Source organism: Dipodomys merriami, unplaced genomic scaffold, assembly GCF_024711535.1.
Source record: "Dipodomys merriami isolate MVZ:Mamm:240054 unplaced genomic scaffold, mDipMer1.0.p SCAF_122, whole genome shotgun sequence".
Classification (NCBI taxonomy): domain Eukaryota; kingdom Metazoa; phylum Chordata; class Mammalia; order Rodentia; family Heteromyidae; genus Dipodomys; species Dipodomys merriami.
Window position 1 is genome coordinate 3191941 of NW_027202516.1, and position 24808 is coordinate 3216748.

At 45.6% G+C, this 24808-nt stretch overlaps 1 protein-coding gene across 1 annotated transcript in view; it reads left to right on the forward strand.

Annotated features, from left to right (window-relative positions):
• Nucleotides 1–24808, forward strand: part of Pkhd1 (PKHD1 ciliary IPT domain containing fibrocystin/polyductin) — a 287931-nt gene that overhangs the window by 105148 nt on the left and 157975 nt on the right. The window contains 5 exon segments of the mRNA XM_070017318.1: nucleotides 6066–6278; nucleotides 18526–18736; nucleotides 19330–19487; nucleotides 21646–21837; nucleotides 24545–24670. Of these exon segments, the coding sequence (XP_069873419.1) occupies nucleotides 6066–6278; nucleotides 18526–18736; nucleotides 19330–19487; nucleotides 21646–21837; nucleotides 24545–24670 (900 nt within the window).

Here is a 24808-nt window from a genome sequence, read left to right on the forward strand (position 1 = left end):
CAACTTTCCTCAGCAGCTTCCCTCAGAAGAGAATCCAGTAACACAGGGTGCCCTTCTGAGAGCTGAGGTGAGGCGGGGACGCACGTGATTGTTAGAGTAATTTGGAGCTGAGCTGAACTGACTCGGACCCCGCAAGTATATGTGGAGGCAGCGAAAAGTGGTTGGGCCATGGAAATAGTTTGAAGGTAGGATGCATAAAATTCCCTGAGGCACTGAGTCAAAGGAACTGTTCGGTTTTGAGGTTGAGCCTGGACTTCACTATTCCTGGAGACAGGAGGGTCCGTGGGAGTTCTGTGAGGCAGGGGGTTCAGGGTCTGGGGTGTTATATTGAGAAGGCCGGGAGACATCCAAGTGGCGATGTGGAATGGGCAGTTGTGAGTGTGAGACTTGAGCCAAGGGCAGATGCAGGGTTTAACGATGACATCTTGAGATTCGTCAGCAATTAAGTATGAGGTCCACACCCTTGAAACAGGCTGCGAGAGCCGACACAGTGGACAGAATAGGCTGTGAGAAGATGCTGGGGAGGTGGGAATAGGAGCTTAGGGGAACGTGGTGCTGCGGGAGGGTCGGGGTCCGGGAAGACCACGCGAGCACGGACGTCAGGTGTGGCCAGCCACAAGAGCAGCAGGACTGGCTCCCCCATGAGTTGCCACTCGTGACTCGGACGGGAACAGCTCAGGTGGAGAAGTCACAGAGAAAGCCAACTTGCGAGGGTCCAAAATGATCCCAAAGAAAAGAGAGAGCAAAAGCCAAGCATGGAGGTCAGCGGGGCAGCCAGGCCTTGGGAAGAGTATTATGGGACAGAAAAGTATTTCCATTCTGAAGTGTATTCTATAAGAGGAAAGAGAACTGTGTATTCATTTTCTTAAAAAGAAACACACAACAAACCACAACAGATCATTCTGTGGTCGTCACCAGGGATGGCTGATTGTAGGGTTGTCCCAGCGTGGGTTTTGATGTACTTGGCGAGCAGTGGCCAGCTGCTGGAAGCCTCTTTTACTTCCCTTTGAAAGAAATAAAAAAGCGATGTATTTTTATGGAAATTAGTGATTACATGTAAAAAGTCATGTTTGTTTATCTCAGAGGGGAAGTAACAATAATGATGATTGATTTTTTTAAATATAAAATTACAGAAAGTCACGTGTGGGGCGTGGTCAGCTCTCAGGAAAGTCGCAGGAAGCACATGAGCCTTATGCCAGCGTCTGATTTCAGTTTATTTTAGCTTTCAGAAACAGAGCCAAGCTGTAGCCGTGGAAAAAGGAAGAAAGTCCCTGCCATCCCACATGCAAGCAACTGTCCTCTGAGGCAGCCTGTGGTGTGTTTAAGTGAGAATGGAAATCTCCAGGCTGTGGCATGCAGCTCCATTCAGTATAAATGTAATATTCTTTCACCCAAAGTAGAATCTTACCTCTGGTGATTGCCTGTAATCATTTCAGGCAGCAAGAAGCGAATTCCTCATCGTACACTCCTTTTCTCCTGTCACTGTTCATATTCATGGATCACTGGTTTCTGTCTTAAAAATCTTTTTAACTTTAAAGGTGATGTATAGAGGGGTTACTGTTACATAAGTCAGGTAATGAGTACATTGCTGTTTTGAAAAGTGTTGCCCTTCCCTCGTTTTCTCCCACTTTTCCCCCTCTGGGCTCCCCTTACCCCCAAGTTGTACAGTTCATTTCCAACATAGTGTCTAGTGAGCATCACTGTTGCATAGGTTCACCCTTTGTCACACCGTTTCTGTGATTCCCCCGTACCTTCCCCAAATCAGGTAAACTTTTATACAAGAGAAAGGGTACAGAAACCAAAAACAGTGATAACATGGAATAAGCCAAAGGAGAAAAAAGAAAGAAAAAAGAAATAATTGCAAACATTACAATTTATAAAACAATAACAACAACAACAAACCTCTCGTTTCCATTTCTTGGAGTTTGTTTTGATAAGACTTGGAAAAATTATATTAAGTGAAGTAAGCCAGACCCAAAGAAATCTAGGCTGCATGTTTTCCCTCATTTGCAATAATTAGAACATGTCTATAAATCCAATGGACAGTAAAAGACAAGTAATTTACACTTGGACATGATTGATTAAACAGCACACTGAGAACCGGGGAGGATGTTCATAGGAGAGGATCACAATGGCTCAATAGCTATGTGCATATGACCATACACTTTTCTTAATGCACCCAGTGAGAATATGTATTCTAGCAGGGTTGGTGCTGTTCATATTAATTAATTCAGCCTGTGTAAGGCACTCTGTACAGCACAAATCATTTGTTTTCTTTGATTCTCTTCTCTTTTCATTAACATCATTCTTAGTTCCTGTCAGTAAACCAGGTTGAAAAATTCCTACCAATTTGTTTTGGTGTATTTCATATTAAGTTAATGGTACAAGGCACAAAGCCCATGTTTATCTATTTACTCACTAATCCTTGTAATCTGCTTTAAATCCTTTTCGGAATGAGGTGAGGTATATATCCATTAACAAAATTAAAGTACAAACAAGCCATAGGCAAATTTACTTAGGATAACACATGTTTTTCTTTAAATGTAACTATGTAAACAACCCTAATTTTTTTTAAAAAAAAGGGCTACCAGGGTAAGTTTGTGGAAATGGGAAGGGTTGTAAAAATGGATAAAATGTCATCTCTTTTTTCTTGTTGGTGATACTGGGATTTGAACTCAGGGCCTCCCTCTTGCTAGGATAGTACTCTACCATGTGAGCCACACTCCTAGCTGTTTTTGTGTTAGTGACTTTTCCAGTCAGATCTTGTGTTTTTGCATGAGGCTGGGCTTCTCTCCCATAGACTGGTAGCCCCAGAAGCTGGGGTGACAGTTGTGTGTAATTACTGTGCCCAGACAGAATATGAGCTAGGGTATTAGTGACAGCAGTGAAGAATTCAGCACAAATAAGTGAACTTCCCTGTGCTGCCTCTTTCCCTTCTTGCCCCCGGTGGGTACAATGTTCCCAGCTCCATTTCTAGGGGCAGTGACAATGGAAAGGAAACTTAAAGTCCCATTGCTAATGGACCCATTTGAAAGCCCAGTGAGCAGTGCTAGCTTTGGTATTGGGATGAAGACGAGTCCCTTGTTCCTCAGATAGTTTGTTTGATTCCCTTCTGGGGTGAATTATACATATGCTATAATCCAAAAAGGGAGTGAATGTAGCCACAGTGAGATGTTGGAAGTTGAGGGCTGATTGGAGTTGAAGTGCTAGGGCAAATGCAGGAAGCAAGCAGGCCGATGGTGCCCAAACAGGAAGCAGAGCGTGAGGGGTGAAAGAGGAAGTGCCGCCCAAACTGTTAAACTGACATCAGATCTCCGAGCAGGGACCTGCACCCATTGCTTCAACAAATCTCACCACAGTTCTCCCAGGGAGCAACTCCTCTACCCGCAATACAGAGGGGTAAGCCGGCGTCGAGGTGGGGAACGCCTAAACCAAGGCTGAGCAGAGCACAAGGGCTCAGCCCAGAAAACGTCCTGTGACTGCCCTCCCATGGCTTTGGGGTAGAAGACAGTAGACCCTGGTGAAGAGAACCAAGGAAAGCTGAAAGGTCATAGAGCAAGTCAGCAGAGAAGGGGCCTTCCCATTTACCAGTCACTATCTCTGTCCTACATGAGGAGAACAAAGATAACCAACAGCAGCGAAGCCTTTTCCTCCTCTCCCTCTGGTTCGGAAGCCATTCTAACAGTGTTGTCTCTACCTCCTTGCCTATCGTCAGCTCATTGAGATTGTGGATGCCATTTTTAGATTAAATGTGGCAACAACATTCTTCCTGAGAAAATGGGAGTCAGAGTACATGTGAGTGTTTCTTTTCTTTTCTTTTTTTTTTGTCGGTCGTGGGGCTTGAACTCTGGGCCTGGGCATTGTCCCTCAGCTCTTCAGCTCAAGGCGAGCGCTCTACCACTTGAGCTACAGCGCCACTTCCGGTTTTCTGGTGGTTTATTGGAGATAGGAGTCTCACAGTCTTTCTTGCCCGGGCTGGCTTTGAACCACGATCCTCAGATCTCAGCCTCCTGAGTAGCTAGGATTACAGGCGTGAGCCACCAGCGCCCAGCGTGAGTGTTTCTTTTTTATTCTTTTTTTGTTGGTTGTGAGGCCTGAACTCTGGGCCTGGGCGCTGTCCCTCAGCTCTTCAGCTCAAGGTTAGCTCTCTACCACTTGAGCCACAGCACCCACTTCCCCAGCTTTTTCTGCTTATGTGGTACTGAGGAATCGAACCCAGGGTCTCATGCATGCAAGGCAAGTGCTCTACCACTGAGCCATCTTCCCAGCCCATGTGAGTGTTTCTATAAGAAGACCTTCGGGTACTTATATCAGATTCTCCAAAAATGTTCAGTCCCATATTCATTCACTTAACAACCATGGATCGAGTTCCAAACACTTACCAGGTACTATTCGAGACATTGGGAGCTGAAAGTGAGCGAAACAAATAATTACCTACACGAAGCATCCATTCTAGGCAAGAGAGGGCCAACCAACGTGCAAATGAGTAGCATGTCAGATGTCATGTTGTGAAGGAAAATACAGTGGTAAGGATCTAGAGCATGCTGTTTTGTGTGGAGCAGAGGGAATGCTTAAGAGAGAAGTTAACACTTGAATAGAAACAAGGGGGAAGGAGACACAGGAATATCTACAAAAAGCATTTTGGAATATTAAAGGAAAAGCACGTCCACAGGTTTTGAAGCTTGTTTTGAAAACTAAAGGCAGGCCAATGTGTTTGGAAAACACTGCTACCATAATGGAGTACCTGAGGCAGGTAACTTTATAAAGAAAAGAGGTTCATTTGGGCTCACGTGTCTACATAGCATGGTATAAGCTCTTGTGTTTCTCTAACATGTATGTATCCGACTGTGTGGTCTCTCTTTTTCTCCTTATAAAACAACCATTCAGCTCTCAGGATCTAGTCTATTTTAATTACTTCCCACAGGCCCTTCCTCTAATCACCATACTCAGAGTTAAGTGTGTACTTTCTCTTAATTCTTGTCCATGTAAGACTTTGGGGAGCAAATCCATGCATGCTTTGACAAGTCATACTCAAACCACTTATTTCAGGGAGACAGATTTTATAGTTCATTTATGTTAAAGTGTTTATATGCGATGCTTTGCTTTTCTTGAAATTGTTAAGAAAATTATGTGAAATGTAAAGAATGCTCTGCATCCTCTAAAGGAAAGGTATTATAAAACTGAAACTATTTTTGTTTTATTATATTATTATTTTGACTAAATGTTTATTTCTAAGCATTTAGTTAATTATAGTTAGTTTCACAATAAAATAATTGTATGAAATTGTACTCCTATGTTACCAGAACATTTGTGAGTTCAAACAGAATGGTACTGGTGACTGGTTAAGGTTGTTTGGTTGTCAGTAACACAAAGCAGTATTTCTCTAAAAGGAAATTTATTGAGAAGCCACTGGGGCATTCAAAACTCCTAGATTCCTTACAATATCTCCATGGGTCTATCTTTCTAAAGCACTTCCTGTCTTCCTAAGCACTTCCTGTCTCCCTGTTTGAGCCCTCTTCCTGTAAAAGCCTTGATTGACAGCCCTCTCTCTCCTCTCAGTGGAGGCAGAACTTTGGGGAAGGATGTGTCTGTTCTCAGAAGATGGATGCCGGAGGCCGCCCTGCTCCCCTCTGCTCACTGGCCTATATTATCATGCCTGTCTCTCTGGTGCATACTCTTCCATGAGCACTTTTGTGCATTTGTCTCCCAGCTTTTTAAGCTTACTTTTGAGTGATATTCTCATTCTGTTGGTAAATGGCAAAGTTACTGGCTCTCTAAGCTTTTCTTTAACCAGTCCTAAGTTGCTCAGCAGTTCAGCGACTTCAGTGAAAAATACTATCAGCAAACCTGCAGCCAACAGTACTATTAATCCACACCCTTGTGGAGATGCAGCGCTTCTGTGCTTGGCTAGCTGATCTACCCTTGTGCCTCTCAGAAGAGAGTTCCAGATGAAGTGAGCTTAACTTTGTGAAATTAATAAGCGAGGCGATTTCGCCAGACACGGGGCCAGTCAAAGTGGGGTGGGCCCTCCTCCAGTGCCTGACGGTCTCCCCTTCCTCCCGCAGGAGGGAAGCTGATTGTCCTAGGCCCAGGCCCCATCGAGCTCAGGGCCCACTCCATTCTCATTTCTGATGGCGGAGAGCTCCGGATCGGAACGGAGGACAAACCCTTTGAAGGCACGGCTCAGATCACTCTCCACGGGAGTTCCCACTCGACTCCCTTCCACCCCTATGGCGTCAAGTTCCTGGCTTTGCGCAATGGAACCCTTGCCCTGCATGGTGAGTGTGCGTTTGACCAGGAGAATGAAATTGGGCCATGCCTAACCCACGTTTGGGCGATGGAAATGGATAAAGCTCTTTTTTTGAAACTCTGGAATTCGATGCTGTGGCAACAGGTCAGTTGGAGTGGGGCACTGTTTTATTAACTCTCAAATGGAAAGATTGGCCGGGCTGTGGTACCCAGTTATTTTCTCCCCTCCCTGCAGGACTGGACCTGTGTCCACTGCCGGTCTCAGTGCCTCTCTGTGTGCTGGCCACACGCCCTGCCCATGGAACATGTTTTTAGTTGTAGATTGGCTCTGGTTGGTGGACTGTGAGTGGGGATGGTGTGCTGCCAGCCGGTGGACATGTTTGGGTGGTAGCGATTCTTTCAGCCATTGACTCTTTTCCTAGACTTGAGAATAGCTTGTTCCAGCTTGGGCGCAGTTCCTTCAGCTTCAGCCTGAATGAAGCTGACAGCTGCTGCCGTGTGTGTGTGTGTGTGTGTGTGTGTGTGTGTGTGTGTGTGTGTGTGTGTGTGTAAAGAGCGATGCCTCCGGTTTTTAAGTCATTGAGATTTGCACTGTTGACCCAGGCAAAAGCAGCCAGTGACTTGGCTAGTGTTCATAATGTCCCGGCATCACAGACCCAGTAAAGACAGCTTCATTTCTCTGTCGCCTTTCAGCTCTTCCCTTCCAACCCCGTCATCCCTCTGGGCCAGAGTTCGGTTAGCGTTTTGCTCAAAATCTCCTTACAGATGGGTTAGGTGTTGATGGGTTCCTGGGAGAAAACAGGAATACCATAGGTTTATGTTTCAAGCTCATTTGCCTTCTTATCACCTACTTCCACTTTATAGAAATAAACATTTTTTTCCCTTTAGGATTCAGGAAAATACTAGTAAGCCTGCCAGGCCTAGTGTGGTAGCGTGAATCTGTAATCTCAGCACTTGGGAAGTGAAGATAGGAGTGAACAGGAGTTCAAGGCCAATCTGGGCTGGCTACACAGAGATCAAAAGGGAGACTAAACTAAGGACCATAGTCCCAACTGGAAATGTACAAGTGGAATGAATGTGGAGTCTGTTTCCGTGGACTTCTACCTCCTCTTGGATGAACAGCATGAGCCAAAGATGCCTTCGATGTGGCAGCTCCACTGCCTCCAGAACATATGATATCGTTTCCATAGAATTTTAAAAATTAATTGGTGTGACAACCCCCCCCCACTACTACAGCGTCACACTTCTAGATAGGGACTCACAGCTATGCAAGGGGAGCTGACTCTTGCTTGTCTCTGTCTCTGTCTGTGACACGCTTTGGACTCTGACCCAGGTCACGAACTGTCCCCTCTGCCCTCTGTGTAATTTCTAGGAGAGGAAGCACCATCTCCCTTCCCTATTTCTCACGTGAGCACTGTGCGCCAGGCCCTCTGGTGCACTCTGGAGATCACACTCTAAGAGGTTAAAGAGCCCAGAACCATCTGGGTGGAAATGCAGCATTCCCAGGCTGTGGTTTGCTTCCGTTCCACTTCCAGGAGGTCTGCTTTTCCCTGTCTACATCGACCTAACAGCCCCTGATCCGTGGCTGCTCGCCGGTATGGTGGCCACGTGGCCGCCCATACTGATGGCTGTGCTGTTGTTTGTCACTGAGCCACATTCCTGGAACAAGAAGACCTGGATGGGGATTTTAGCCAGGCGGTAGCCCTTGCTGAGGACCTGTGGTCTCACAGGGCTCTTAGGCTTCAGAGCCACTGTGCAGGGCAATGCTGATGGAAATTTGAATTCAAATGATGGTGGTACTGGTGGTGGTGTGTGTAGGGGGTAATCACCCTCCCCGTTCCTTTACTGAGCCTCTTTCGCTGTAGTTTATTCTTAGTCTCATTCTTGCTCAGTTATGGGGGATCAGTAAGTGTGTGCTAATAGTTTAAACATACCTCATGCTTGCAAGCCTTTGCAGTTTAGAAAATATCAGGTTGCTGAGTGTAATGGCTCCTGCTTGAAATCCTAGCTATTTGGGAGTCAGAGATCAGGAGGATTTTGGTATGAGGCCAGCCTGGGTGAAAAGTTACCAAGAGCCCCCGCCCCCCACCCTCACCCTCTTCATTCCCAGCCTCCCCACTCCACTCCATCCCAGGCAAAGGCTGGGAGAAGTGCTGTGTGACCCCAGGGACCTGGGAAGCAGAAAGAGGAGAATTTTGGTCCAGGTAGGCCTGGGTATAAACTCTAAGCTGTCTCCTAAAAATAACGGAAAGAAAATGGCTGGAGTTACGTATGGCCCAAGCAGTAGAGCACCTTGCCTAGCAAGCGCAAGGCTCTATATCAATATCATTAAAGAAGTTCAAGTTAAGAAAACACCTACTGCTAGTTGGGTGTGATGGCCCGTGCCTGTCGGCCCAGCCTCTCAAGAGGTGGAGATCTGGAGGATGGTAGTTCAAGCCTAGCCCAGGGGGGAAAAATATCTGAAAAATAAAAAAGGACCAGGATGTGCTCAAGTGGCAGCATGGATACCTGAGCAAGAATGAGGTCCAGAGTTCAATGAAAGGAATTCAAAAGAAAGACAATCTCTAGTGCCACTCCTTACTGCCCTAGAGCACAATTAAAGCAGAGTAGCTGCTTCGAAGATATTTTGGGAACGCTGGTAGTTGAAGAAAAGGCAACCCTACCTGTGTGATCTTCTTGGATATTGAGGATGGCGTCCTCTCCCTCTCTGTCTCTCATTTCCATCCTCTTTCCCTTTTCTCCTTTCACTTTCTGCTTCCTCTTCTTCATTGCCTTTCCCCTCTTCCTCTTCCACCTGCCCACTTTCTCTTCAGACCCGTCACCAACTGCCGTCAAAGCCATTCATTCTCTAGGCCTTTCCTATGGCAGCGACCGCCACACGGGGCACGGGAGACATCAAGCCATTTCTTCTCTCCAAAGATGTGGCCCCATGTCATTTATTTGAAAGAAGTACTGTGTAGAAGAGGCTCGGCCGTCAGGACGGGTGGCGGACCCTTCGGGACGCAGCCTGAGCTTCACGGTCATGAGGGACCCTGGCTTAGATCTCCCCTTCAGGAGGTGGCAGAGCATGGCCGAATCATGACCTGATTCACGGGCCTTACCAGGGCCGGAGGGAGGGCTGTCTGGAGTGACACTGGGGCTTTGTGGAAAAACTGCTTTTCTCTTGCTGTCAAATATGCACACGAGTGAGCAACGCGATTGACCGTCTTGTGCCCAGGATAAGATACAGAGGAAATTCTCCAGCGTGGTTCTACAGAAACCCCTTCCTGGTGAGAATCAGGGCCTCTGTGTGTCATGTCCACAGTGTGACTCATTGGGCTGGGGCTGGCCACAGGCATGTGGCTGTTGAGTGTGACGCCGTGAGCGTACGTGGAGATGCACAGAGGAGAGCGGCTGTTGTCCTGGTCTCAGCTACGACCTATGGATGTATTAGCCTCTATAAAGCCCCAGCCCCACCCTGAACCAGCTGGGGCGTTCCCAGCGCGCTGGGTGCGTGAGGATGCACAGTCAGGGTCGGTGCTTACTCTATGGATCATTCTTTGTCCACCCCTGGGTAGGCAGAGCCGGTGCTCTCCGACTTACTCTGTAGACGTGAGGCCAGCGTGGTTGGGGACAGAGGCGTGCGTTTCAGAACCCGCCTGGGGCCCGCTGTACCGCGTGTGCCAGTCAGAGCGCGCCTGGCCTTGCGGTGCTCAGGCCACGGCGTTCCCGTGCACTGGGCTCCCAGGCACCTTCTGTTCTGTTCCTGCCGCCCACGGGGCGCCTTTCGATTCCAATCTCTCAAGTAGCACAGGACAGCCCCAACTCTGGGGTGTGATTCTAATCAGCTCTTCTTGGAAACGACTCGTCAGGGCCCTGGCACAGCCAGAAGCAAGGAGGTGCCCAGCCCGCTCAGCCTCCGCAGACTGGATTCTTCATGTCCTGTAGCCATGATGGATGGCGTTGGGTTTCCGCTGTAGCTCGGGTCCCCTAGAATCACACGCAGGACTCTGAGCATATTGACCATCACACACATCCCTGCCTCTGCCTGCGCGTTCACCGTCGCTCTTTAGAACACGCCTGGGCCGGGTGACCCCCTAAAGAGATCCGGTCACTAGACAATCAGGCTTTGCCACTCTGCTGTCACAAAGAACGCGGGAGCCACAGACGTATTCTCACATGCTCACACACTCACATACACGTACATCTGTGTGTCCACGCCCGTGCACGCGCGCATGGAGGGGCAATGACGTCTTTCTTTTTCTCTTGGGGAGTGGACAGGGACCAGACGTGCTCTGAGCCCTGGGTGGAGTGCAGGTCGTTTGCTGCTCACTGAGCTACAGACAGAGGCAGGGGCTCGGGAGCCCTCCAGCACGGGGAGCTGGGTGGTTTTGGTCAATAAAGAAATTTCACTCCACCTTGCTGCCTTCACCACCCTGGCTGCCAGTCCCGCCCCACCACCCCGAACCGCGTGCCAATCACCTGTCACTCTTGCGGGGGTGGCTGTCAGCCCGGGCAGCTGGAATTTTTGACAATGTAATTACGGCTCCTGCTTCCACAGTGGGCGTCTGGGCAGGATGGGGGGGCTTTTATTGATCGTTCGGCAGGGAAATTTATCAATGTCTCGCCTTTCATTTCCAGTTCTTCCCTGAGAAATTTGTCTGACAGTTTCTTAAGAGAAGGGGAAAAAAAGCAGTCTTATGGCCTTGACTAGACTTCTTTCTTTGTCCTTTTTAAGAAACCGCAGGAGTTAAGCGTTGGCTATTGTTAGAAATTTCTGAGAAAAATCTAGGATGTGGGGCATGATTGAGGAGGACATTAGCGCGTTTGTGAGGGATGTTAAAGAATTTTGTAGAGATAATCAGGCAGAGTGGTCTAAATGATTCCACCTGACAAGCACCAGTGCTGGATTTCAGTTCTGTTTTTTACAGGCCTTATGCCAGCTGCCCTTATTGTAGCTGCTGAAAAGCGGAAGGCTGTCCGTCTTTAACCACAGCCTAGTGCCGTGGGTTAAGCCAAGAGCAGGCTACGTTGCTGCTCGGGGTTTTCACATAGTGTCTTGGTGTAAATGGCGCCTGGAGCAGCTGGAGGGGAAACATTTGAAGCCAAGCAATAAATGTTGACATGGCTCAAGAACTCAACTCATGGTTGTTATCCCTATGATAGAATTACCTATCAAATAACTCGACGAGGTCATTTTTGACCTGCACCATATAGATCTTTTTCCTTTTTTTTTTCTTTTTGAGGGGTTCAGGTTCTGTCTTTGTAAACCCACACCATTGCTGTAGCTATGTATATCTATATACCAAATATCGGTATCTATATATCTATGTATAGCTCTATGTCTCTATCTATCTATCGACCAAGCTCTCAGATTGTTTGGCTTCAGGGACAGAAGCCCAGTGGGAACAAAGAGTCAAGGGAGCAACTGGCCTTCGACATGGAGGCCTCCAGAGGCCGGATGCCACTCGCCTCTCAGCGTGTCTGCATGTGTCGGGCCTTGCTCCCCCTACGCCTTGTTGGCTTGTTCATCTGGCCCTTGGCAGTCCCAAACTTTACATGGACTTCTGTTCTCTACCACTCTGATGCTTTAAAAGCAAACCAGCTCCAGAGAAGGCCTCACGAACTCCTGCTTAGTTCAGCTATGGTCTCGTGGCTCCCAGGGCTTGGTGTACGGTGACTGGCCCTCCTCAAGTGGCCTCTTCTTTCTTTCAGTAGTTCTTGGCAATGTGTCTTCCAAAACAGAACTGATATCAGTAATGAAAGGCAACCTTGGGAATTTCTCTGTGCTCTAATAATGCTTCAGGAAAATGCCCCAAATCAGCAGTTCTGTGCTCAATGGTAAGCTTAATCGGCTAAAATTTGAATCTGGAAGAGTGACCTTAGATCCATCTATAAGAAAGGATTCTCTAAATTACTGGAACCTGCACTTTAAGGCAAGATCCTTCAACAGATTTGAGTCAACATGCTGTTTTTAAGGTCTTTTAATTTTAAGTGTTTACATGTAAATGTATACTGCTAATTAGAAATGAGTTCTAGCTATCAACAGTTCAAGTGCAGCAGGAACCCCACTTAGAAACACATTGTGAGGTACTTCAAGTTTCTATATTTAATGGAAAGTATTGACATTACTCAGGTCCTTTTTGGTTGTAAGTGACAGCAAACCCTATTCAAACAACCACCACAAGCAAAGGGTACTTATAGGTTCCTGTAATTAAAAACAGTCTCTAGCACAGCTGAGTCCAGGTGCTCTAACAAAGTCATTAGACTGTTTCTGAGCAGCTTGTGGGTCTTGCTCCCTGAGTTGGCTTTGCACGTCCCTAGGAGGCAGGCTGGGGTCCTTGGCTCAGCTGCCCGTGGCTATCTGATCTCCGAGAAAATCTCCACCTTTTCACAGCAACATCTTGCTCCCTCCTTTAGCTAAGACCTTACCCTTAGTTTCTTTATCCTGGCTACTGTATTTATCCCACCGCCCTTTCTAGTAGCAGCATATACGTATCTCATGAGGACAGAGATTTTTCTTTTTTCTTTCTTTCTTTTTTTAGCTTCTATGTTTACAACAAATCCTGATTGCCTAGAATAGAACCTGTGCTCGTAGTTTGGTTCTGAGAAATATTTGTTTTGTGAACAGTTAAATGAAAAAGCTGGATCAAGAGCTACAGATTGGATTTTGGCCCCATTTGCATCTTGAGCTTTTTGGTTCGCTGTCGGTGGCCATGAGAAATGGTATTCCTATTACCCACGACAGGCCACAGGTCCCCGCCTAGGACGTGGTACGTGGTTTGTGGGTAGATGAGGAGGACTTTGGCTGGTTAAGAATCTCACAGGATTTCCTTCCTAAGCTGGCTTCAAACTGTGATCCTCAGATTTCAGCCTCCTGTAAGTAGCTAGTATGACAGATGTGAGCCACTGGCTCCTGGCCTTCATCTTTTGATGTAGATTTCTATAGTTCTCTTTCTTCTAAGATGTGGCAAAACACATCTTCTATAGATGAGCTTGACTTTGCTTCGTTGTACAATAGTCACTCAGATTCCGTTGGAGCAGGGCAGTGACTGCGGGGGTCAGAGCCTTCTGTTGGCACCAGTCTAGCTAGTGGACCTTGGGAAAAGCCACTCCTCTGTGCTAGTTTCTACCTGTGGAGATAATACGGAAATATTTTTCGTGGTGCTGACGCCCGGTTTAAGCAGAATAAGACATAAAGTTCTAGCCACAGTGGCAGGTTATAAACAAAACAACAAAACAAAGCACAAGTACTCCAGGCATGTTCTTTATTGTCATTGTTTTGTTTGTCTGCAGCTTTAATTGGGTAAAAATCACCTCCCTCTGAGGTCAGAAGGATGGGAGGTTCTTGTTTGTTCTCCAGTGATCTGTCACCTGGCATTTGTGACACCTTTTTCTCTACCATTTGATATTTTATCTACCACAAAATCTTGTTTATTTTAATTTTGGGCTGACCTGTGAGCCACATTATCCCCCACTGGAGAGTCTGATAACTTCAATTCCTGCCTGGACTGTTGTGTGAGCTTTCTCATTTACCTCTCGTTTCCCATGTTCATCCCGTGTTCATCATTTGCCCCGGATCCAAGGCCATCCCATAGAGACAGAAGTCATGCTGTGGCTCAAACATTCTTCTGTGGCTCCCTGTTCCTCCTATGATAAAGTCCAAAATTTTAATCAACGCTCTAATACCTTAGCTATTAGTTTAGATAGTTCCTGCCTGTACCTTCTGCCTTTTCCCCTGATTCCCTTACCTCGAGTCTCTAGTGGTAACCTTCTTATAGCTTATTAACTACCTAATATTTTACATCTTTTATATTTTTGAATATCAAAAGAAACTAAACTTTGTTAAGTAAATGGAAAGCGACACTGGTGGAATCCTCTGATTTTTTTTTTTTCTCTTCAAAGACTGTTCTTCCACAAGCACCTTCAAAGCAAAACTATTAATAACCTGGGCATGGAAAAAGAGTATTATCGAACTGGGTATTCTGTTCACTATTTGTTAAAATTAGATTTTACATAGATCCTGGCACTTTATAATTTTCAAAGCGAGTTCCCATTCTTTCTCTCCCCCCTTCCCCTCCCCAGAACACCTCTGTGAAGTAGGGAAGACTGGATTATTATTATTTATTTCATTTAGATGAAGAAATGGCAGCTGGAAGGAGGAGACAACTGAAGCTTATTCCTTTCCCTGTGGCCATGAGAAGCACGTAAGGATCTGTCAGGCTTGTACGCATAGCCGGTATTTTCCTGTGACAGGGACACACTGAAGATAAATCTTCCAGATTTCTGGAACCATTTCTCAATATTAAGTTTTATTCCCAGCTCTTTTTGGGACCTGACATACAGCTTTATTCCTTATGTTTCTCTTTGTACCTTTCTTGATTACAGACACAGCTGACCTTTGTTTCTCTGTTTGTTATTTATCTTTCAGTGTCGTATTGAACTTCATAAATTTCTGTGACGGCAAATCTACAGATAGTTTTCCTTTATGATTTTTGTTTTTAAGTCTGTGTTTAGAAACCCTTTTCTATCTGATTCTACATAAACATTAATCTTTTGGTTACTTTCTTTGGCTTTTTTGGAAAAACAAAACAAAACCACTGACATCTTTAACAGAGCTGGTAAACTATGATTCATTATTCGCTTTTGTTAGTAGAATTTTATGGAGGCACAGCACTGCCTCTGTGTGCAGGGACTGTGATGGCTGCTTTGTACTGGAGCAGTAGAATTGTGCAGTTACAACAGAGGCAAGCTGGCCTTCGGGCCTCGTACCCTTGGCATCTGTCTTCTTGGAGGAAAAGATTGCTGGCTGCATGTTTAATCCAGATTCAATTTCCTTTGATGCAGTTTATAACTCAGTTATCCATCTTTCCCCAATGGTTAGCCAATTTTCTCAACACTATTTAACAAAGCAATTGTAGTAGATCAAAATATGACTCTCAACTATGTTCACATCTTGGCCCTTAAAACCCATGACTATGACTTTATCCGTCACAGGCAACTTTGCAGAGTTGAGTGTGGCACACACCTCTTGTTCCAGCAGTTGGGAGCAGAGAATTAACAAGTAATATAATTCCTGGCCTGGGGAAATCGCTGTGCATTAACTGTGCCAATCAGCTTGGATTCTGTATGCATTTCTTTATAAAGTTATTTAGCTGCCGCATAGGTGACGGGGGTCGGACTGCCTTTCCTGACCAGGAATTTTACACATATCGTTTGTGAGTCATTGCTCTTCATAGACCTCCCTTAATCCAAGCTGGGTAGCCTCTTCCTTTCTATTACACCAATTCAAAAAAAAGCATAAAAAGTACAGTTTAAAAAGCTTAGTAATTTATAAGTATGCTTAAATGACAACAGGCTGTGCTTTTGACTTGTAATTTAATAAAATGTTTAACCACACTGGGCTTTCAACATTGACCTGTTAACCAACAAACTATTCATTTACTCACACTAATGACTTCTACTCATAATTGTCTTTCCTACAAATTATTGTTCAAGCATTTCAGTGTCATTTATCCATAATTGCATAGTTCCAGAGTACAGTTCTTACCAAATGGGCATAGAGAGAAAGAAAATCATCTTTGTGGGCTGACACACTCTCCAATCACTAACTGTCCTCTGTCTTGTTTACAGACTTAAATCTGTATTCCATGTGAATAACAGAATGGAAGAAGGGAGGGAGAATGAGGAAGAGAGACAGAGAGACAAAGATTGAGAGAAGGGCCATGTCATTACAGTAATAAATCATATTTCTTTTGGTAACAGAGTAGAAACGTAGAGGTGCTCACAAGGGAACTGTGTTCTTCTCAGAAGCACACAGATTATCCCTCGCCCTCGTGTTCACTTGCGGTTTCTCTATTAGCTGTAGAAAACAACGTGTGATCTCTTTTTTTCCTTTGCAGAGAAATGATCTCAAAACTTATTCAGATAGTTTGTCTATATTCTGGTGGCTCTGTGAACATCTGACAGGCTGTATGTAAGTTTATGTTAATAGTTAAGCATGCACTTTAAAGATTCTCTGATTCGATTCATTCATTCCAACTTGACCATTATCTAGGAGAATGGTTAGTTGAGAAATATCTTTGTTGTCTCCCCTTTGATTCTGCCACGTGGCTTGCTTGTTGGTACATAGAAAATAGATGTTTGTGGTGTACTAACTCTCAATATTGTGTACAACTGGCCACAGACTTTGGTAGATGTTTTCTCTATGCTTGATAGAGCTTTTTCTATGCAGACAACCCAGAATGAGTGAGAGAAACTCACACTTATGACATATATATACAAGTACACTTTATTTCATTTTACAGTTCTCAAAGGTTAAAATACACAAACAAGGAATAAAATTAAAAATTATTTTCTTTGGGGATGATTTATGTCTTAATTTTCACCTACCCTATAATTAGAAATTTTGAACTCTGTAGATTTTTTTTTTTACAGATAAAATTATTGCCTGAGTAAACTTTGGAAATTATGTCATTAACCCTGAGACCTTTTTAAGTGTAGAACAACATGATTGGAGCAAGTGCATGCAAACACACTCACATATACACAAACGCAGTCAAATAAATAAAGAGGAAAGTTGAAAATAATTTGAAAATGATTTATTGTCGGCCACCTCTGTAGTTAGAGATTCAAGTATTACTAATTCACTTTGTGTGAGAAGGGAGGACAGTAACTCGCTGTGGGCTAGAGGTAAATGATGATCTATTGCAGAGGAGGAAGAAATGTTCTGAGGGCCGATGGGGGCCCTAGGAGGAAGCTGTGTGGTTTCTGAAGTAGTGCTTTACGTGCGCCTCTGAAAACCTTTGCCTTGACTCTTGCGGGAAAAGTCCTGTGCAAACAGCGAGACAGGTGACCTTCTGAAATCCCAAGCAGCTAAGGACGAGCACGCTTGGATGTTGAAAGTCAATAGGTGGGCCAGAGCCTAATACAAATGAAGCGTTTTCCTTCTTTCAACTTTCCTTAAGTATTCTTTCTGGAGTTGGGCTCTGGTGGCTCAAGCTTGTGGACTATAGCTTCTCAGGAGGCTGAGATCTGAGAATTATGTTTCTAGCCCTGGGCAGAGAAGTCTGTAAGAATTTTATCTCCGGTTAACCAGCCAAAAGCCAGAAGTGGAGGTGTGGCTCAAGCGATAGAGTGCTAGCATTCAATTAAAAAGAATCTAAGAGGGGCTGGGAAGGTGGCTCAGTGGTAGAGCGCTTGTCTTCATTGCTCAGGGCCATGGGTTCGTTTCCTCAACACCACATAAGCAAGAAGAAAAAAGCCGGAAGTGGTGCTGTGGCTCAAGTGGTAGAGTGCTAGCCTTGAGCTGAAGAGCTGAGAGACAGCGCCCAGGCCCAGAGTTCAGGCCCCACGACCGGATCCCCCCCCCCCCCCCCAAAAAAAAAAAAAGAATCTAAGAAAGATTACAAAGCTCTGAGTTCAAGCTAGTCCAGTACTGGCACACAAGGAAAAGAACTCTGTCCTGGGCACTTTCAGTGTTAGATGTGAAGGTCATTTAGTCTGTCAGGATCCAGGATGGCCATGGCCAGATGATTTGTTTCCATTCTGCTTACATTATCTTGTGACATGGGTTGAATTCTTTATGTAGGGATTTGTTACAGTGGTCTATTCAGAACCTAACCACCATGCTTTTTTTTTTTTTTTAATTTGGAATTAGAAGTGGCAAAATCTTCTTTTCAGAACACAGTGTAGCACAGGGACAGAAGAAAACAAATAGCTACCAAGGGCTGGTGTTGTTGCGGCAAGTTTCATGGTAGATACGTGATAGGTATTATCTCACTGAAGCCTGATGTTGGAAGAGCACACTTCTGTTTGGAAGGGAGGAGGCTGGGGCAGGGGCCTGCCTCAGAGCAGATGCTCCTCAGAGCAACCTGGGTGGAATATGGCGGTGGGCTGAGAATCCAGGGCAGGTTCAGTCTGATAATTTCTGTCTGTCACACGTTACCATTCTATCTTGGACTCCTTTTATTGCTACCTTTTATAGATGAGAAAAATAATACCCAGATATCCTCTCTCCTCAATAAAGCCCCAAACTAATATCCAAAAATTAGTGTGTATTGATCCGAGGCCTGCACTTCATGTTCTTTCATGGAATTTTCTGCCTGGATGGACCACATATTATTAACTGATGATAAAGGGGAGGTGAATGAAGGATAAAAAATTTGATCAAAGTGCATATATACATGTAAGGAAAGACTGCAACGAAACCCCTTTGTGCAATCAACATATGTTTAAAAGTAAACTCATGCATTTATTTTAAAAAAAAAAAAGCAGGTTCTTTCTTGGCTGCGTTAGGTGCGCTCCCGGAAGTCACGGTTACCTGTCTTCGAGCCGCTGCCCGTGCCCAGGACACCATGCTGGCGCTAGAGGACGCCGTGGCCTGGCGTCGTGGGGATGAGGTTGCGGTCATCAGTGGAGCAGGCGGGGAAGGCGCCCAGCCTGTGGAAGAGACGGTCACCGTGGAAGCTGTGCACGGTGCCGACCTCCATCTAAGGGCTCCCTTGAGGTACGGGCTCTCAGCTGACGGGGTCCGGAAGGAAGATCAGATCTTCCCTGTGTTCGTGTCCTGATGTTGGCCTTTGGATGATATCTCCTACACAAAGTAGTGCCAGACATTGCAACAAGGAAAGGAAACCTATGAGGTGTTTGGAAGATTTAGACTAATTAATTTTTTAATAGAACCCTCATAGTTCTGTCAGTCAACACCATAACAGCACAGTTCCTAATTGTTAAAAAAATGCATAGGTCTCAATAGGAAATGCACTCATTACCTTGCTCATGTAACCATAACCCCTCTGAACAGTGTCTTTACAATAAAAATACATATTAAAAATGCGTAGGTGGCGGGAGAAAGATGGAAGGCGTGACATTTACGAAGGTGCCCTGTGTCATATACTCACACGTGGAATAGTAGAATAGTGACTCCTTATCTATCTCATAGATAATGAAATTACGATAATTAAAAAATGAATAGGTGAAAAGGTCACATTTCTGGCATTTGTGTTTCTAAAGAAACAGACCCCATGTGATCAAGTCATGTAGTATTCCCATTATGGTTTGGAGGGATGGCATCAGATGCGTTTTCCTCTCTTTCTGTAGATATTCTCACAACGTTACTGAGCATTGGGTGGCTGGAGAGCGCCTTGCATTAAAGGCTGTGGTGGTTCTGCTCAGCAGGAAGATTTCCATCCGGGGAAACCTCACCAGTGAGAGAGTGGAGCTCCTTACCTCATGCCAAGAGTCCAGCGCTTCTGAAGGTAGAGCAGTGTTTGGTTGGAAAATCCAAGAGAACGCATTGCTCACTGCCCAGGGCAAGCCCCTGGAAGACCTCTTTTAATATGGAAAAGCCCTTAATGTTTGGATGTCCAGAATGCTCTGTAATTTTCAGAATGCTCTTGGTCAATTGACATTTCATTCTCTCCTTCACTTGCAAGAACCTTGTGTAAGAGAAAAGACAAAAAGACAAAAAGAAATGGTAAATGAATGGTTTTGCTGAAAAGGGAGAAAGGTCCTGTTAAAATAAACACAGAGAGTTGAATTACAGCTACAGGTTAGATGTTATAATGAAGTTTAACTTGGATTCTGTGCTCTTAGAGTCTCAAGGAAACCAAGGTCATAGGCTCAAGCAGCCCATTCTTACTGATTATACTTGTGCCCCTCTTCCCCTTTTGTGTTTTGTTTTCTGAGTGAACTACCACATTCTCCAGGTAAGTAGGGTGTGTGTGTGTGGGGGTGTCAATTTATCTTTTTGTAGGATAGCTGGCACTGAATCACGCTGACGTGCCTATTAAACATCTATTTCAGGGATGGTTAGTTTAGTAGGTTATGTTTTGGTTTCTCAGGCTGTAGATTATGAGCCTTTCACATGGTGTGAAGATATCATTTGTCAACTTTGGTCCAGGATGGTGTGGGTGTCAAGGATGACTTCCAGGCACGAGCTCTGGATGGATGATGACACTATTTACTGAGATGGAAAAAGGAACAGGTTTGGGGGGTGGTGATCACGAGTCTAATTTTCTCCACATCGCCACCAAGGTAACAGGCCAGAGTCCGAGTCCAGGTATGTGGTACTGTCTGCACTCTGGGAGAAAGGTCAGAGTTAAGTATTTGGGCAGAAGGTGTGTGTCTGTGTGGGCTGGTACGGTGTGATTGGGAGTTGTTAGTAGTACAGAAATATCTCTATCTCAGTCTCTTCCACCCAGGTCATCTATTCACAGACGCAGAAGATGTTTGGATGAGAGTGGGTTAGAATCCACTGACAACTTTTAACAATTCTGCAGAATTGGGATTCTCACTCTGCTCAGATCCTCTTGGTAATTCTCCTACAGGTTTCCTCCACTCACATTTTTCACTAGGTTGAATTTAGTCATGCTGCCAGTAGACCAGACTTCAGATCTGTTCGTTGCTGATGGGAAACATCTCTGATCTCATCATCAATTATAATGTAGCTGCCATGATCTCAGACCACATCACTCAGTTTAGGTAGTGGGGAGGGATAGGGAGGAGCTCCAGTGTGAGAATAAGTTCACTAACTCCAAAATATAAAGCCTGGACACGTACAAATGTGTTAGATTCTCTCTCTCTCTCTCTCTCTCTCTCTCTCTCTCTCTCTCTCTCTCTCTCTCTCTCTCTCTCTCTCTCACACACACACACACACACACACACACAATAAATCAGCATACAAATATATAACAGCTCTTCATTCTCTGAGTTGGAAAGGAATAGACTCTGAAATGTACTAGGAATGACATAACGTTGGGTGTTTTTGCTACTGGCTGGCTTCATGAACATGGATCATGATGATTCGATTCAGGAGAGAATTTTCTTTTCATCCTGAGGCAGTGTCAGGTGTGCACAGAGGTGTTCTACGGTCCCCACATCGCAGCAGTGGTGTCCAGCTGTGTTGGGTTCAGTAGACTCATCTTCACCAGGGGACCGTTGAGGAAGGAGAGGCGCAGGGGCATCGATTTCTTCTCTGGAGCCCTCAGTTTGCCAAGATGAAGCTCTGTCCTACTGGACAGCTTAAAACTAAACGAGTCTGTGGGAACATTCAGGGTTCATATGTCTTCCCATCAAAGGCCAACTCTGAGAAGATAACTTAGCCATGTATTCCCCTCCTGAGAATCTCTTGGATTGATACAGAATCCATTGAAGGTGTGTCTGTGGGTTAACCTGCCGTGTTGTCTCAACAATGAAGGTGCCTAGGAGCAGGGTTCTGGAAATAGTACAGGCAGCACCCTGTCCTCGTTGTGATCGGCTGTTGTCACTGGTGATCCACAGGGAGGAATCGACGTAAAAGTAAGATTGAGGAATGAAATAAATGTTCATGGTTTCTCTTTTGGGCCACCAGAGCCTTTCAAACAGAAAGATTTGTCTAGGAGCCTGAGGTCCACTGGACTTCATTCTGTGTTTCAGAGGACCTGAAGCATTGCTTGTACTCCAAGAGCGAGAAGATGTTAGGATCCAGGGATCTGGGGGCCAGAGTCATCGTCCAGTCCTCCCCTGACGAGCCCAGTCTGGTCCAGATGAGAGGAGTACAGCTGCGAGACCTGGGGCAGCGCTTCCGTAAGCACGTGAGCGCAGTCACGCTGGCGGGAGCTCTGAGAGGTGAGGGGTTCAGCCATGCTCTATGTTCGCCTGTCTGTCCCGCAATTTAGTACTGAGTGTGAAGGGTCACGGTGGGAAATGCGCAGGATGGAAGGATTCACAGATGCTCTAAGTCAAACCGGGGTTTGCACGCACCGCTCATTCATGCAGCTTATTACAGTTCGGAGTTGGGCTAATTTTGGTGTCAAGTGTCTCTGAATTTGAAACATAAAAACGTTATGATTCTGGGACAAGCAGTCTAAACTCTGAGAACCTCTGTGCAAATATAGCACATGCCCAGTGCGCCACAGCCCTGTGCTGTGTGTCTGCTCACACTAGCTTCGGGCCAAGCCACTCACTTTGGGGAGCGTAAGCCGTCGGCCCTGTGGAAGTCGGGCACAGCCAAGGCCTTCTACGGGCAGCTGTCCGGATCTTCTGCCTGGAAGTGGGTGGAGGGTTGGCAAGACCCAAGGGCCCATCTTGGGAACACCGAGGAGGAGGTGCTCAGCCCCTGGCCAGAGACAAAGGTATAGGAAGGGAGCAAGAAGTTTCCTGAATAAACCGGAATAAAGGACCAGAATAAAGGAGGAGGACTACAGGTTGTGGTGAAAGTTCTGGAATGTAAGGTCAGAGGGAAATAGCAGCAATCCAGGGTGTAAACCCAAAGCTAAACAGTCATTCAGACAGTCCGGGGCTCAGAGGCTAAGCGGGGGGAGCCATAACAACGCGCCCGCACCCCGCACTGACCTGGCCCGGGCTCTGCTTCCCGAGGCGGGTGCCTGAGGACCTGGGGACAGCTTCGGGTTGCAGGTGGGCCGGGGAGGGGCAGGCCTTCAGCAGCCCTTGGCGATACTGCGGCAGAGTCTCTGCTGGGCAGCCGGGACGCGTGCCTTCACGTCAGGCCATTCGCGTGTCAAGGATGTCTATCTTGGCTCCCAGATGTTTCTTGGTTTGGTTCTCCTGGCCACCATCCCTAGTACAGCAGGATGGTTAATCGTACCTGGGGGCCTTTCCGGTTCCTCAGATGACTGCGGTTTATTTTTTAACTTATTTAATTAATAGAGTTTATTTATTTTTGTGACAGTAGTGGGGTTTGAACTCAGGGCCTTGAACGCTCACTTGCCTTTCTTGTGGTAGGCCTGACACATGTGATGGTGAGCTACGCCTCCACTTGTAGCTGTTTCATTTCTGGGTAATTGGAAATAAGAGGTCCACAGGATGGCAGGCGTGAGCCGTTGGCGCTGGCTGCCTGTTGGTTATAATGCTGCAGCATATGGAACACAGAGGTCATTTTCAGTCAACGAGTGTCTGGCAGTCACATGCGAGGTCACAGAACAGACTCAAAACTCACCTGCCTTTGCTTCTACAGAGTAACTGCCCCCTTTTCTATTTACGTTTATACGGTTTTATCTGAAGGTATCATCAACGTGTAAGTCCCTGTTAAAATGCCAATGTGTTTGAGTCGACAAAGAAAATGTGTTGTTTTTTTTTTCCTGGACTAGCCAGGAACCATAATCCTCCTGTTTTCTTCCTGCACAGCTGGGTAACAGGCATGAACCCTGTGCACTTACATGCTGCTCACCCATTCTTGATGCAGTTGAGGGAGGGAGACCCAAGATGTAAGAGGCTCTTGCCGGTGCAGTGTAGCTTACTGCTTCACAGAAGCACTTTTAAAAAACTTATAAGTGAAAGGAGTACACTCTAAAATAATGGTCAGATGTGGAGTATAGTGTGTGAATAAACCCGTAGTGGAGTTGTTACCTTATTATGCATTCATGTGTTATATACTGTACCTAATTTTATGGGCTGTACTTTCATGTAACTGACAGTGCAATAGGTTTCTTTATAGCAGTATCATGATGAACATGACCAATGTATTGGGTTTGATATGACAGTTTCTTCGTGACTAGATGACAGAAGTTATTTACTCCCCTATAATTTTATAGGGCCACCATTTTACATGCAACCCATGACTGATAGAGACCTTATTATGTAGTGCATTGACACTCAGTGAATATTTACCCATTGAATGATTCAGGCCATGGAATAATATTTGAGGGCATTAACTTCAGAGCCCAGACATGGAACCAGAGCTATTTCTAAATATTTCTTTATTCCTTTTAGCATAATTAAACATATCATCCCATCAGTTTCACAAACTTAACATGTTCAAATGTGGGGCTCACGATCCTCAGATCAGCTTTTGGCTTTGCTAACAATTTTGACTACAGATAACTGGTCATCTTGGGCCCCAAATAGTCTTTGCATGCAAGCTATAAATACTCATTTCCAGCTCAAGAAATAATGAGCACACCTCCTCATGGATGACGCCATTTGCAAAGAGAGACCAGAATTGATCCAGGAGCAGTATCGTCCATAGCTCTGAACCCCACCCACCATTGTTGTCATGGGAGATTATGCGAGAGAGGGAGGCCAGATGGCCGTCCTGGCAGCCACGGGACTTTTGTGCTCTGGCCACACTTTTTCTCCGATGATTTTCTTTATTATCACACTAATCTTTGGATTCAATCCTTGTTTATCTTTATTCAAGGCCATTAGCCTGAATTTTCTGGCTTCTTAATTCCATAGCTGTGTCCCAAGCGTTGAGTTTCACTGCTGTGTGGAAAAGTACTTTCAGTGATGGTGTAGCTGGCCTTGGATGTGGCCAGCAGGACCTGAGCTGCCGGTGAGATCCAGATGCAGTGTCCACCTTAGCCTTTCCTCCCAGGTTCCTATGTTCACGGCTGCACGGTGAGGAACTCCTTCAGCAGAGGCCTTAGCTTGCAAAGGACCTGGGGCCTGCGGGTGGACAGCAATGTGTTCTACAAGATTTCAGGCCACGCACTGCTGGTGGGTAAGTGAAACACACTCCTTTCTTCTAACGTTATCATTCTTGAGTACGAGGACAGGTAGCTCCTTGCAAATGTTGAATTCCCAATTGATAAAAAATGTGGCTTTCCGATCATGATGAACTGTCTGTAGTTTGAAACTC